Source organism: Leopardus geoffroyi, chromosome A2 (assembly GCF_018350155.1).
Source record: "Leopardus geoffroyi isolate Oge1 chromosome A2, O.geoffroyi_Oge1_pat1.0, whole genome shotgun sequence".
Classification (NCBI taxonomy): Eukaryota; Metazoa; Chordata; class Mammalia; order Carnivora; family Felidae; genus Leopardus; species Leopardus geoffroyi.
In genome coordinates, this window is record NC_059331.1 from 17,894,503 (window position 1) to 17,907,918 (window position 13,416).

The window sequence follows — 13,416 nt, forward strand, 5'->3', positions numbered from 1 at the left end:
ATAGCCAACTGCTGTGGAATGGCTCTGAAAGCACCCCTGGGTATGTGGCAAGAGGCATCTAGGGCAGAAGCAGTAGCGGGGAACCAGGTGCCAAGACGGGTAGAACCATCATCCCAGGACCAGTAATGCCACCCTCTGGTCAAGTGGGACTGGTCTGAGCTATATGTCCTCCTCCCAAGAAGGCTGCTCTGCTCACCTGAGGTAGCCGCGGCCCCGCTGGCTGTCTTGGTCCTGGGTCCGGCCAGAGCGAGCACTGCTCACTGAGGATACAGTGGAGGCACCCAGGGTGATGCGGATGAGGCCACTCTCTTCAAAGAGGGCCGTGTTGTTGTAAGCCCCGTGCCCCTACAGGAGGTGGGTGCAGACAGGAGTGTGAGCCAGCTCTGGAGAGGCCTCCAACCCTGGCCTCTCGGGGCCCCCGGCCTGATTCCCCAGCCCTGAGAGCCCCTCACCGTGCCAGGCGCTGGCCGTGCCTCCTCGGGCGCTGCCTTTCTAGCCAGACAGGCTGGTGTCCAGGCAGCCCGGGCATCTGCATTCAGGACACAGAAGAGCAGCAGCACTGCCAGGCCCTGTGTCAGTAAGGGTCAGCATGGGGTCAACGAGGGGTTACCGAAAGTCAGTGAGAAATCAGAAATGAGTCACAGGTCAGAGGAGGGCCAGCAGGGGGTCAGTCGAGGCTCATATAAGTCACTGTGGGTCAGCAAGGGGGATCAGTCATTGCAAGTCAGTGTGAGGGAGTGAGGGGTCCAGGGGTGACCCAGTAAGGGAGTCAGGGAGAATCTCGGAGGCGTCAGAGTGGCCCAAGTGACTAAGTCAGTGGAGGTCTGTGTGGACCAGCAAGTGGCCAGGAGCCACAGTGCTGGGGAAGGAAGTCCAGGACAGGCACCCTACCCGGCATCAGTCATCCAGAGGAGTCAGCTCTAGACTGGGCTCGATGGCCTGCCCAGGGTTTGGGCCACCCTGCTGAAGCCCCACCAGGCCGGAGGTGGGGAGGGGTGCCAGTTACCTGGAGCCCGCAGAGCGCAGCATGGAGGTAGTGGAAGGCCAGGACACTGTGGTTGACTGCCAAGAGGCCGAAGAGCCAGGAGGCACTGACCAGGAGAAGCAGCAGAAAGCAGCTGCGAAGGCTCCTGCTGCGGAACAGGGAAGGACACAAGGGGACAAGCATGCGTGATGCAGGGCTCATGCGGGGGACACACAGGGGTCATGGAAGGACAGGAAATCACAAAGGAACATGGTGGTCTCCAGAGGACACTAGGGGAGACAGGAGGTCACCAAAAGAACCAGGAGGATTGTCAGGGAGCCATGAGGGGACATGGGGAAAATATGTGGGAAGTAGGGGCGGGCTATGAGAGAAACGTGGGAGATAGGTGGGACACGGGGGCAGAGGGCACAGTGAGCCACCCAGGCCAAGGGAGACTCAGGGGAGACAGCAGGGAAGAGCATGTGTGGGGCCAGAGTATGGCGAGGGCACCAGAGAGGGGCTGGCCAGGGCAGGTAGGACTTCATCTCCCCATCCAGAATCTGGAGCTCAGCCTGCCAAGGAAGGGACTGCCATTCTAAGAATCCCCCGCTTCCCCCAGCCAGACAACTCACAGCACAGAGGTCTTCTTGGCCTCCCTCTGCCCAGTGGAGCAGGATGTGCGGGCAGTGAGGAGAAGCATGGTCCCATTCATCTGGACCCATGGCCAGACATGTGGAGCAGGGGCAGGACAGAGAGAGAGACAGTGAGAGAGGGACAGGGACAGAGAGAGACCAAGACACAGAGAGGCAGAAGCAGTGAGAAACACACATGCACACAGGCGCGCGCGCACACACACACACACACACACACACACACACACACACACAACAGGGAGATCAGAAACAGAGAGGCACTTTGGCTCAGAAAATGTCCGAGATCGGGAACCAGAGAGGGACTGAGAAAGGGAAATAGAGATCCGCAGAGAGAGAGAGGCAGCCAAGTTTCTGACCCCACACTTCTCATCTCTGTGCCAGTCGGAGTGGAGAACAGAAATTGAGGCCGAGGCCTGGAAACCTGCCAACTGCCACCCGGCACCCCTCCACCAACACCGCCGCACCTGCTGCAGAGCGCGCGGGTGGCACCAGGTACAGCACACTCACCACGATGACCAGGATGACAGGGCCTGCGAAGCTCCACATGAGGGGTTCGTGGACCGAGATCCAGCAGAAGTCAGGGTTCCCATAGCCCTCGGGATCCAGGCCGACAGCGAGGCCTGTAGGGGAGGAGAGGAAGGACTGAAGGGGTATGTTCTAGAGCAGCTGACCTTCTCATGCCAGGGGTGGGGGCACAGCAGGCTCCCTGCTGAGCACATGGCGTGGTGGGGGGCAGGGATGGAGGTTGGGGTAATGATCGGGACTAGGGGCGGGGGCAGGAGTCAGGCCACGTGATAGGTACAAGCCAGGGGTCGCAGGCCCGGACGGGCCAGGGAGCAGAGCCCTCACCCAGCAGCACGGCAGGGACGCCCCAGCCCAGGGCGTGGTAGAAGCGCATGGCGCCGCGGTCCACGTTGCGGGGCTCAACCTGCATGCGGTAGAGGTGCAGCCCCTGCACAAGGAGCCATGCGAAGGTGCTGAGGAAGAAGTAGTGCAGGAGGATGGCGACCGCAGTGCACACCAGCTGAAGGCAGGGTTGGGGGGCGTCAGCGCCACTCCTGCCTCACCCCGCTTCCGACCCCGAAACCACAGCACCTTGACCCAGCATCGTGCCCCAAACCCGGGCCCCAACCTGAGCATCCCTGACCCCTGACCCTGAGCTTTGGCTCCAGGACTTCCTGAGCCAGGTAAGGCCATCGAGACACAGGTCCCCTGGCCCCAACCCTGCACCTGGTTGTGGGTCCTGTGGATCCCCAGCAGGAAGAGGAGCTCTGCCACGCCCAAGGCAGCCGCCACGTTGGCATGGATCGCACGCATGTTGGACTTGAGGCTGCGCAGGCTCAGCAGGACCACTGCGGTCAGAAGCAGCGCGGCCACAGACACTGCCATGACCACGTGCGTGAACACCGCCAGCAGCTCCAGGTCACCCTCCAGCCGCTGTGGAGACAAGGATGGTCACTGGGGGTGTTGGTCACCCCTGCCCTTTGGCCTGCCCACATCCTCAGGACTCTGAACACAGTCCCACCTCACGGGGCGAAGCATCCATGAGAACTCCAAAGGTGCCTGTCCGGCTGCAGCGACATCGAGCATGAGACCCATTCCTGTGTACCAGCTCACAGTCCCGTGCCGTCCACATGCCATGCTGGTCCGCCCTGCAGCCACAGGGCAGTTAGACCTATCATCCCCTCGGGAAAGTGCCCCGTGGCCTGGCGAGGGGTTGTGACAGACAGTGGGGAGGGGCAGGGGGCCTGAAGCTGAGGAGCCACATTCCTCATTGGCCTGGGTGCCTAGGGACATTGGTAGGGGCCCCAGGGGCAGGCTGGGCTCCCCGGGGGCCAACAGGGGACCAAGGGTTTCCGGAGCGGAGGTCCTCACGGGCCAGGCGGGTCCCACTGCACGCAGATCGCCTTGCTCCGATTCGCTGTCTGTAGCAGGCGGAATTCCAAGCTGATCGGGGACTCTAGGACACCCCTTAGGAAGTTGCGTCCATGGAACACAGCCACGCTGACCACCGGGGAGTTCATAACCGGGTTCTGGGGGAGCCTGAGGAGACACCCCACCTGGGCTCAGACCCTGCTGACCTCCCCAAGCTCTGACTGCCTACATCTTGGTCTTCATGCCATCGGCATGGCTGACTAAGAGTCGGGATGCCCCAGAGTGGATGCTATTTTGGGGAACCCCCTCAGCCTCCCACTGGGCTGATTCAAGACCCTGAGTCCAATGGCATAGCTAGGCTGTCATGGTTCTGCAGAAATGGCAGGTTCTCTGCAGCCGAGGGACTTCAGACTCACTGTCTATACTGGGGTCTATGGCCTGAGCAGCTTCAGACTGTCTACCTCAAACTGCCGTCCCTGCCACCCCGATCTGACCTCCATCGATTGGTCAGCTGTCTTTGCCTGCCTCCGTTAGCCAGTCTGCCTGTCTGGACCCGGCACATGTACCTCTCCTTTATGAGACTGTCCCCCCCTGTGGCTCTGTGCCTGTCTGCAACCCTGCACAACTCCACAGAACATGATTCACCTAGAAGCCAGCACGGACAAGGCTCCCTGGAGCTGCACATGGGAGCTGTCTCAGGATGACTGCGAACTTGCTCATTTGCCCACGAAAAAATGGGTGCTAGACTGGGTAGAAGCTTACAGGCAACTCAGGGGTGAGAGGCCTGGAAGTAATGCCCCCCGTGGTACCTGGCACCCCGGCGCTCGGCCTGGAACTGGGCAGGGAGCAGCCCCCCCAAGGTGCGGTAAACGAGGAGGATGACAATGGAGATCCCAGGCTCAGGCTCGGGCTCCGGGGGGACCGGAGGGGGGCCCACACTTGAGGAGGTGTAGTTTTCCATGCTGCTGCTGCTTGTGGACAGAACTGCCAGGGGAGGGGGAGGAACCACTGTCAGTGACCTCTGACCCCAAGCACCCACAAACCCAGCTCTGAACCAACCCATCGCAGCATCAAGCATGGGAATCTCTTCCCTGTAGGTCCAGGTCTGGGAGATGGAGAAAGCAGGAACCCATGAAGGGGATATGGGCTCTCCAGGGCTGGATCCTGAATATCAAGGCGTGGGAGAGATCATCTGTGGTGAGGGAGAGAGTCCGGCGAGGCGAGAGCAGTGTGGGGGGCTGACATGGGAGGGTCTCACACAGGGGTCTGACATGGCGTGGGTCTGACAAGGGGAGAACTGGCAGGAGGGCAATATGCTATCTGGTGAAAGAGGTGGGATAGGGAAACAGGACCCGGGCCAGGGGTCACCCAAGGGATCTCACCTTCAGGTGGGGATGGCCGTGGGGACTGGGGAGGCAGCAGCACGTGTGTGTGAGGATCCCAGGCATCCTGGCCCCGGAAAAGGTTGCTGTGGTAACGAGGGTAGCGACGGGTTCCCCGGGTAGGACTGGGGTGCTCCATGCGGTCGATGCTGAGCACTGCCCAGGAGGAAGAGGGGTGAGACCCAACAAGGATCTCCTCCCCATGCAGAAGGCCCCACACCCTCCTATCTGCATCTTATACCCAAGTCCCACAATCCCTCACTTCATTGCTACCAGCACAGAGCCCGTCCCTGCAAAGCACTGAGGGAGGTGGCACAGCCTCCCGCTACTAATGTTGACATCAATAGCCCCCAGCCCCTCAGATTTCCAGGTCCTTGCCCTTTCACAGCCCCCTTCCTGCCTCCCCCACATGCCACTCGCCACATACTGATGTTGGGCGTCACCAGCCCCACGGGATTCAGATATGTGAGCTCCATATTCCTTGCAAGCGTGGCTGCATACTCCTCCAGATGCTGCACCAGCCCTGCGCTGCCTGGGGAGCCCCCAGGGGCCCGCTGCCCCAGCGCTGCCCACAGGTCCCCGGTCTCTGGGGCAAGCAGTGCAGAGCCAGCCCACAGCAGATTCTAGAATCAGGGAGATGAAAGTGGGCTGAGCCAGGTGAGGACATGTGAGGGGAGACAAGGCAGGTCTGAGGGTTATGGCTGGGTGCTCAGACACGCCCCAGCCGGCAAGGGGGTGGGTTGGGAGAGGACAAGGGAAGAGGCAGAGCCCAGGGCCTTTACTTCCCCAGGGTCAGGAGGGGCCTGAGCAGGGGTCCAGGAGATGGGGAGCACAGGAAATAGCCCCACCTCATTGAAGTGGGCATCCTGTGTGGCTGTCAGCCCAAAGCCCTGCTGGTGACTCTCAAAGGCCAGCAGGTGGGCCAGCAGTCGGGCAGTGACTCGGACATCTTGACTAAAGTAGTGGTCGGTGTGGCCGGTCACCTCCCGCAGCCTTTGGGCCAGCTTCTTGGCCTCCACAGTATCCAGTGCTGTCTTATTCAGCTCTAGGCCATCCAGCTGCCAGGACAAAGATGGGGATGGTCGCTCTGTGGTCCCTTAGGCCTTTCTCAAAAGCTTCACAGGAAGAAGGGTTTGGCCAGATTAAAGGGCAACCAGGAAAAGCCCAGGAGGTCAAAGGCTGGGGTATGATGTCTGGGCCCCAGCCCAGGCCTGGGGAAGCTGAGGCCAGGGCCAGGGCCAGCGCAGGTCTTGAGTGCAGGGTCAGGTCTGGGCAGTCTCACCAGCAGGTTGAGTTCTCGAAAGGCAGGGGAGGTACAGTTGAAGAGGTCAGGCTCCAGCCAACCCTGGTCCTCATCACACAGCCTCACAGCAGCACCTAGGGACAGGTGAACCATGGTCAGGCCTGGGGCCGGAACACCTTCACTGATCTGATGAGCACAGCACCCTCCCCCAACCCAGGGGGAGCTCTGAAGCAGAGACCAGAATAGCAGGCATCTGTGGCTGGACAAGCTCCCAGCCCAAGCAGGTCCCAGCTGCCTATCAGTCTCAGGGGGCCTGTGGGCCATTCAGAACCACTGATTACATAAAGCAGAGCAGAAAGGTGCACGCTCTCTCTGTCTCTCTGTCTCTCTTACACACATACACACACACACACACACACACACACACACACACACACACACACACGGGCCAGAGCACATTCACAGACATGTGGCCCAGGGCAAGCAAACACACAGACCAGTGCCCACGTCTGCACATACACGGACGTGTGGATCAGGACAAACACACAGACACACATGCTCTCTCCATGTATGCACACACAGACCAAGGTTTCCAGGAGTATTGTGTGACCAAAGTGAGGGTGGGGTGAAAGTTCTCACACTAGCTTCAACTGTCCCAGTGGTGGACTCTGCTGCCCTCTTGCCCTTGTCTGTGAGATGGGGATGGGGGTTGAATGAGAATTGACCTGGGTCTTAAGAGAGCTCATAGCCACCAGCAAGAGGGACCCTAACTTGAACACAGAACCCCCCCAAGACAGACACACAGACACGTGCACAGGCACAGAAAGACACACACATGAGCATGCATACAGAGGTGATCTCTGTCCAGCCACTGTGGAGACCTCAAGCAGCAGGGAGGGTTCTGCAAGGACCTCAGGCAGTGGGGAGGGGCCCTCAGGCAGCAGGGAGGAGTCTATAGGGTCCTCAAACAGAGAGGAGGGCGTTTTTCCTGACTTTCGACATAGGAAAAGGCCTGAAGGGACCTCAGGAACTGAGGAGGGGGTCTGCAAGGATCTTAGGAAGTGGGGAGGGGTCTGCAGGGTCCTCAGGCAGTGGGGAGGGGCCTCTGAGGACCTCAAGCATCAGAAAAGGGCCTCCAGCATCCTCAGACAGTGGGAAGGGGCCTCCAGGGACTTCAAGCAGCTGAGAGTAGCTTTTAGAGACCTCAGGCAGTGGGGATGGGTCCGCAGGGATTTCAGGCAGCGGGAGGGGTCTGCAAAAGCTCTGGCAGTGGGGTGGGGGGCGCAGCACACCTGAGCAAACACATACCCCTTACCTGCACCCCGCAATCCTGCCCAGAAGCCAAGAGAAACAGATGGAGGCTCAATGAGGGGGTGGGGAGGGACCCAGACCCCCTAGGAGGTATTAAGGAGCCCACATGGACCCCTACCCCACTCCCACTTCTTTGCAGGAGCAATGCCACCCAACTCAGGAAAAGAAGTGGCTCCAGCAGTCAGAGGACAGACCTACTCCCACCCTCAATGATGCCCCTGCCCCCCAGGTACTCACCCAGGGCCCCTCGAGGACAGGGCACTGAGGCCATCATGCCAAACTTGGTCTGGGGCCACCACACGCCAGATCTCAGAGACTTGGGGCAGGCATCATAGAGCACTAAAGAGAGAGGAAGCACTGAACCAGGCAGCCAGGGACTGGGGAAAATGATAGCCACACCCACTACTCCTTTACCACCCACATCAGACCCACTACCCAGCACTCCCTCTCTGGCCTTACAGGAGCTGGCCTGTCAGGTTCTGTAACAAGTCATCAAAGTATCTGGGACAAACGTGGGGGGCGTCTAGGTATCAGTGGTCTCCTTCAGGAAACACTTCTCAGAGCCCTACCCAAGGAGTCAAACATGCCAGAAAGCTTGGTGGCAGCATGCCAGAGCCAGCCCTCTATATGTGGAGCTGCGTGGAGCCTGCTCACCTCGGCAGCCACTGGCTGTCACCTCCGCAAAAGGACTGTCACAGCTGTTGCACTGGCGGCCAAGGGCTCCTGGGCGACAGGGGCACTGCCCGCTGTGGGGTGCACATGAACGCGAGGTGGAGCCCACAGGGTAGCAGTCACATGGGAGGCATGAGTCGCTGCCCCGTGGTCGGTAGTGGAACTCCTATTCGAGAATGGATCAGGGGCCTGAGGTCAGAGATTGGGTCTTAAGGTAGGGGTCTCAGGTCAGGGCTTGAGGAATGAGTGGAATCAAGGGCAAAGGGTCAAGAGAACAGTACTCACAGGCCAGAAGGAAGATTGGGCTTCAAATGAAATGTAAGGGAGGAATCAGACATCAAGGACTAGAGGTGGCAGTTAGATGACAGGACAGGGGTAAGAGGCTAGGGCCTAAATCAGGTGGCAGAGATCAGCAAGCTCGATAAGAATCACAAATCATGGCTAGAGAAAAGTTAAAAGGTCAGGGGACAGGGGACAGGCATACCTTGCAGTGACACTGCCCATTTGTCTTGTTACAGTTGGGGTCAAAGCCCTTGTGAACGTCACAGTTGCAAGGGCCACAGGTTGGGCTCCCCCACCAGCCCCGTGGGCACTGCTGGTCCATCCTGGAGGTAGACAGCCAGGTGAGATGTGAGATGCCTCCGAGATATCTCAGTGACAACTCCCTCCCCCCACCCCAGGTCTTTCCATCATCTCAGTCTCCAGCCCCTCACCTGTGCTCACAGTGGTGCCCGAAATAGCCACCTGCACAATCACAGGTATAGCCATGGGGAGCTCCTGGAAGGTGGCGGCATGACCCCTGGTTCTGACAGGGATTCAAGAGGCAGGCGTCCACACACCCTGGGCCATAGTAACCTGCAGGTTGGGTCAGCGAGCTCAGACACTGGCCACAGAGCATGGGAGGAAGCAGGTACCTGTCCTTCCAGTGATCCCAGTCTTTACCATGAGCCCCCAGTTCCTACCCAAATCCACCCTGCCCCACCCCCAATTCACACCTGGCCAGCAGGTACAAGAAAAGGTCTGCCAGAGGTCTCGGCAGTCAGCGTGGGGTGGGCAGGGTCCAGATGCACAGGCGTTGGTCACTATACAACCAGGTTCCACGTTCACTCGGTGGCTAGGAGGAAGCAGGGCTGGGGATCCCGAGGGCGTGGGGCCGAGCCATACCCCCTATGGACACAGCCAGCAAGGTGTGAGCCCCATGTCAAAGCACCTCAGCCCCTACAGAGCCAGCCACTTGACATGCAGTCTCCCTCAAACCCCCCAAAAAGCCCAGACCCTGACCCCAATATCCCCAACTCAGCCCCCCATGGGACCCCTAATCGTGCTGTCCCTGACACAGACCTCTAATGACCCTTGATAATGTAAGCTAGACCCTCACCGCCAACAGCACAGAAAGGCCTATCTCTGATGGCTCTGGGTCACATCCCTCCCCATGCCAACCCCTATGTGAATGCAGCTTTTCAAGTCCCAAGATGCTCCTGACCACTGACCACGCACCCTAATGGCCCAAATCATGTTCCCTTGCTGACCCCCACCTGGATACAGCCAACCAGACCCTGAGGAACCTCCTCTTCACTGCTGGGGGGCAGGCCTCCCACATGGAGTCGCTTTACCTTCAGGCCCTGCAGTTCACTCCCCACTGCCATGGTGTCCTGGGGGAGGGGTACAGTCAGCACTGGGGGTGTGGGGGCACCTGATGGATCCCTGCCCTACCCTAGAGTCAGTCTTGGCCTTGTCCTAGCCCTGCATGACCATCCTCTGTCCCTCTGGACCAGGAGAATGGTCTGGGCATGCGCTGCCCCTGAGTGCGGAGGACCTGCTGGAGTGTGGGGGATGGGTAACAGCAAGGTTTCAGTAAAGAGCTGGGTTCAGACAGGCCTCTCTTTCCTGAAATTTCAGAATAGACCCTGAAATTTCAGAGCTTTGAGAGAGGGAGATCAGGGCAGAGGCCAGAAGGGGTTCCCAAGAGTTAGGGAATGTACTGGCTGCAGAGGTACCCCAAGACCAGGCCAGAAATCTGGATAGCCTCTCTAACCTGAGCAGGCCTGGCTGGCAGGGTGGGCTCAAAGCAAGGGCATGAGGAAGGGACTGCAGGGAGAGTGATGTACAGTGGAGACAGTTGAGGGGATCTGGACTAGAGAGGGGTCAAATGAGGTGGGTCTGGTTGGGAGACTAACGGACTACCCAAGAGTCAGAGATCAGACCTGGAAGAGGCTATAGTCCAGTGAGACCATGAGGACATGGTGGCCCCGCCGGCCACCTGGCTCCTCCTGCAATTCCAACCGCAGATCGTGCCACCGGCCATCACTGACAGTCACCTGGTCCAGAAGGAGGTGGGCAGCACGGCCCGAGCCCCTGGTCACTGTCACCGACAGCAACCCCCGATCCAGCTGCAGATAGAGAAGCACAGCCCTGGGGTCAGGGCCTCAAGTTGGGCTGGGGCTTGGAGAGTCAAGAGGTGAGATCAGGGGGTTCAGACATCAGAACTGCAGGGCTAAGGCTATATCTGGCACACAGGGCATTGTGCCATAGGGACACCATGTCCCTGAGAGTGAAGTTAGGGGACTCAGAGGTCAAGATCAGGGATTATGGATTGGTGCAGCTAGCACAAAAAAGATATGCTGGGGCCCTGCACCTGCAGAGGATACTATGGTGGGGAAGAGGATCAAGGGCCAGGGTCCAGAGCAGGGTCAAGTATGGTCAGTACACCTGGCAGGACTAGGTTGTAACAGACCAGGAATGTTGCTGGTGGCATTAGAGGTTGAGAGTTGAGGGTCTAGGGAGGGGCCAGGAGGACAGACACACCTGACAGAGGAGTGTGCTGTGTGGCCCAGCCTGCACTTGCATCAGGACCCCCTGAGTCGCCCGTGTCCGAAATGCCAGCCCCAGGTACCACGGCACAGACACAGTCATGTCATTTCCAAAGTCCCAGCTCAGCGTCCCATTGCCACGGAAATGATGGGGATGGGCCATGGCTGGGGGGATAAAAGGAAGAGGATCACAGGTCCCACCTGAGGAAAAGACCTTACCCTGCAGGCCCCTCTTGCCCCATGATGCCCACTCACTGAGCCTACAGTCTTTGCCACCGAAGCCCACAGGGCAGTCGCAGCTGAAGCCACCCCAGCGTTCTGAGCAGAAGCCGCTGTTCTTACAGGGACCCGAGTCGCAAAAGTGCAGCTTGGCCTGGCAGCCTGGGAGAGGAAGGCACATGGCAGATGTGAGAACGTGGGGGGCAGGGGGCACAAGTATTAGACAGGACACAGGGGTCCAGAGGGGCCAAGAGGGGCCATGATTTTAGCCCCAGATTCTCTCAAGATGGAGTTGGAAGGAGACAGGCCCTAAGGGTTAAGCTATGGCACAATGCTTGCCAGCAAAGGAAACAAGGATGAGGTCAGATTTGGAATCACTCCACATAGCCCTCTTCCCCCTCCCTAATGTGGGGACATGGCCTACCTGCCATGGTGCCATTGTTTGCAACGAAGGCTGCCATGTCCATTCGGCGGCCATCAATGTACAGATCCCGCATGCATCCAATGAACTCCTTGTGCGACACGGGGAAGTTCTCGGGGAGGTTGGGGACACCCCCCAGGAGCAGAGGGCCCGTCAGGTCCAGGGACCTGAGGATCAGGGGTCCTCATCATTGTTGGGACAGAGGCCAAGGTAGGGTTGCTCCTGAGGGCCACAGAAGTGGGGGTGGGGTGGGAGTAGGACTCAGAGGGTAAAGGTGATTTAGGGGGGAAGGTAAGGCCAGGGAAGAAGCTGGGGCCTAACTTTAGTTGTGGGGGTGCAAAGGAGAGCTCATGATGGGCAGATGGTCTAGGGAAAGGTGAAGGGGAGGGGCTGAAGGCTAGGATGAAACAGTGAGGCATTTGGGTGGTTGGCGAAGAATCTAAGGGGATGTGGGGCATTAGGAAGGGGGCAGTGGATACTGGAGGACTGGGTGCTTGGGGACCGTGTGTGGGAGCAGGGAGGCAGGGGTAGAATAAAGAGATGGGGCTACGGTGAGGTAGGGGAGAGGATTTGTGTCATAGTGGAGAGAGGATTTGTGATTTGGGGAAGGATGGGGTGGCAGGTTGGAGACGGGCATGGGGTCAGGGTTGGAGTGGGCTTTGGCAGGCAGAAGGCAAGGGAATCAGGGGCTGGGGTCTCACTTCTTGGAGCTTGTTTGCATGCCAGCAGCTGCACATGAGTAGTTGCCAATCTCAGCACCAAACTGCAGAGCCACAGCCACATCGCAGTCATCCACGCTCAGCACAGCCACTTTATCCTTGGAGGGGCCCTGAGCACCCCCCAGGGCATCGGTCCGGGGCTAGAAACCCAGGCACACCACTCAACAGGACCTCCAGGATTGACCCCTAAGGGGCAGAACCTGGCATCCCAGCTCCCCTCATACTGCCATGCCAAGGGTGGTGCCCACCTTGTTGTAGTATCTCAGATGCACTGTGTGCCACTGCCCGTCACTCAGGCCCCCTGGAACTGTAGGGCTGACCACTGTATTGGACTCACCTGTGCAGGGGATACATGTGGAAGGTTGTCTGGAGCTGCCTAGTTACCTTTCCCTCCCCATCCCTACTCAGGTACAGTTACTCCCAGGATGGTCAGGGATACATCAGATCAGTCCCATCCACTGGTGACCATACTGGCTGGACCAGAGTACCTTGGAAGACAGGAGAAGCACACACCACCTGGAGAGATGGACTTTCTCCCAGGGAATGGCTAAGGGGGTAAGATCCTCACTGATGTCTGTTTGACATGGAGGTACACGTTTAGGTGTGCAGTGAGGCAAATCTGAGGGGACTTGAGGCTTATACCCCCCAGCCATCTCACCTACTCATGTACCCACTCCCCCACATATACATCCACGGGAGCACCCACCCGTGGAATATGTAAGCCGCACTTGCCCGGCCACAAGCTCCAGGGCCAGGAAGTCGTGCTTCTCGTTCAGGCGCCCGTTGTAGAAGAGTAGTCCACTGGGCTGCACTGTTGCGAACCTGGGTAGGGTGGACAGGGCAAGTCACGAGCGGGACACCTCCTCACACCCACCATCCCTGCGACAAGAAGTTTCACGGGGCGCCAGCCAGGCTAGGGTGAAGCAGGAAAGGAGGAGAGCGGGTGCGGTGACGTCAGGGACAATGCAGTGACGTCAGGGACAATGCAGTGATGTCAGGGACAGTGATGCTCCGAGACACCCAGGCAGGACACCCGGGGAGGGGCGATGTCCTGTGGGGCGTCAGGATGGGGCAGCCGGGAATCTGACTCAGGGTCACAGAGGGCGTGGGGACGGCGTGGAGGCGCGCAGAGATACCGGGCGGGCAC

At 59.2% G+C, this 13,416-nt stretch overlaps 1 protein-coding gene across 5 annotated transcripts in view; it reads right to left on the reverse strand.

Moving 5' to 3' along the window:
* The window catches only part of LOC123605640 (cadherin EGF LAG seven-pass G-type receptor 3), a 37,774-nt gene that overhangs the window by 16,662 nt on the left and 7,696 nt on the right, over nucleotides 1-13,416 (reverse strand). For 2 of the 5 annotated variants that reach the window (XM_045492858.1, XM_045492852.1), the window contains exons 4-30: nucleotides 12,976-13,091; nucleotides 12,518-12,606; nucleotides 12,252-12,409; nucleotides 11,554-11,717; nucleotides 11,166-11,291; nucleotides 10,906-11,075; nucleotides 10,305-10,490; nucleotides 9,636-9,752; nucleotides 9,096-9,267; nucleotides 8,814-8,955; nucleotides 8,585-8,705; nucleotides 8,083-8,266; nucleotides 7,666-7,767; nucleotides 6,157-6,251; nucleotides 5,723-5,932; nucleotides 5,302-5,497; nucleotides 4,875-5,030; nucleotides 4,302-4,476; nucleotides 3,493-3,660; nucleotides 3,143-3,269; nucleotides 2,848-3,054; nucleotides 2,467-2,641; nucleotides 2,125-2,237; nucleotides 1,597-1,676; nucleotides 1,007-1,133; nucleotides 453-569; nucleotides 197-345 (exon numbers count right to left, since the gene is read on the reverse strand). In XM_045492858.1, the coding sequence (XP_045348814.1) occupies nucleotides 197-345; nucleotides 453-569; nucleotides 1,007-1,133; nucleotides 1,597-1,676; nucleotides 2,125-2,237; nucleotides 2,467-2,641; nucleotides 2,848-3,054; nucleotides 3,143-3,269; nucleotides 3,493-3,660; nucleotides 4,302-4,476; nucleotides 4,875-5,030; nucleotides 5,302-5,497; nucleotides 5,723-5,932; nucleotides 6,157-6,251; nucleotides 7,666-7,767; nucleotides 8,083-8,266; nucleotides 8,585-8,705; nucleotides 8,814-8,955; nucleotides 9,096-9,267; nucleotides 9,636-9,752; nucleotides 10,305-10,490; nucleotides 10,906-11,075; nucleotides 11,166-11,291; nucleotides 11,554-11,717; nucleotides 12,252-12,409; nucleotides 12,518-12,606; nucleotides 12,976-13,091 (3,942 nt within the window). Of the gene's footprint in view, nucleotides 1-196; nucleotides 346-452; nucleotides 570-1,006; nucleotides 1,134-1,596; nucleotides 1,677-2,124; nucleotides 2,238-2,466; nucleotides 2,642-2,847; nucleotides 3,055-3,142; nucleotides 3,270-3,492; nucleotides 3,661-4,301; nucleotides 4,477-4,874; nucleotides 5,031-5,301; nucleotides 5,498-5,722; nucleotides 5,933-6,156; nucleotides 6,252-7,432; nucleotides 7,448-7,665; nucleotides 7,768-8,082; nucleotides 8,267-8,584; nucleotides 8,706-8,813; nucleotides 8,956-9,095; nucleotides 9,268-9,635; nucleotides 9,753-10,304; nucleotides 10,491-10,905; nucleotides 11,076-11,165; nucleotides 11,292-11,553; nucleotides 11,718-12,251; nucleotides 12,410-12,517; nucleotides 12,607-12,975; nucleotides 13,092-13,416 lie in introns of all 5 variants that reach the window. The other 3 variants (XM_045492851.1, XM_045492849.1, XM_045492853.1) reach the window with 3 other exon arrangements.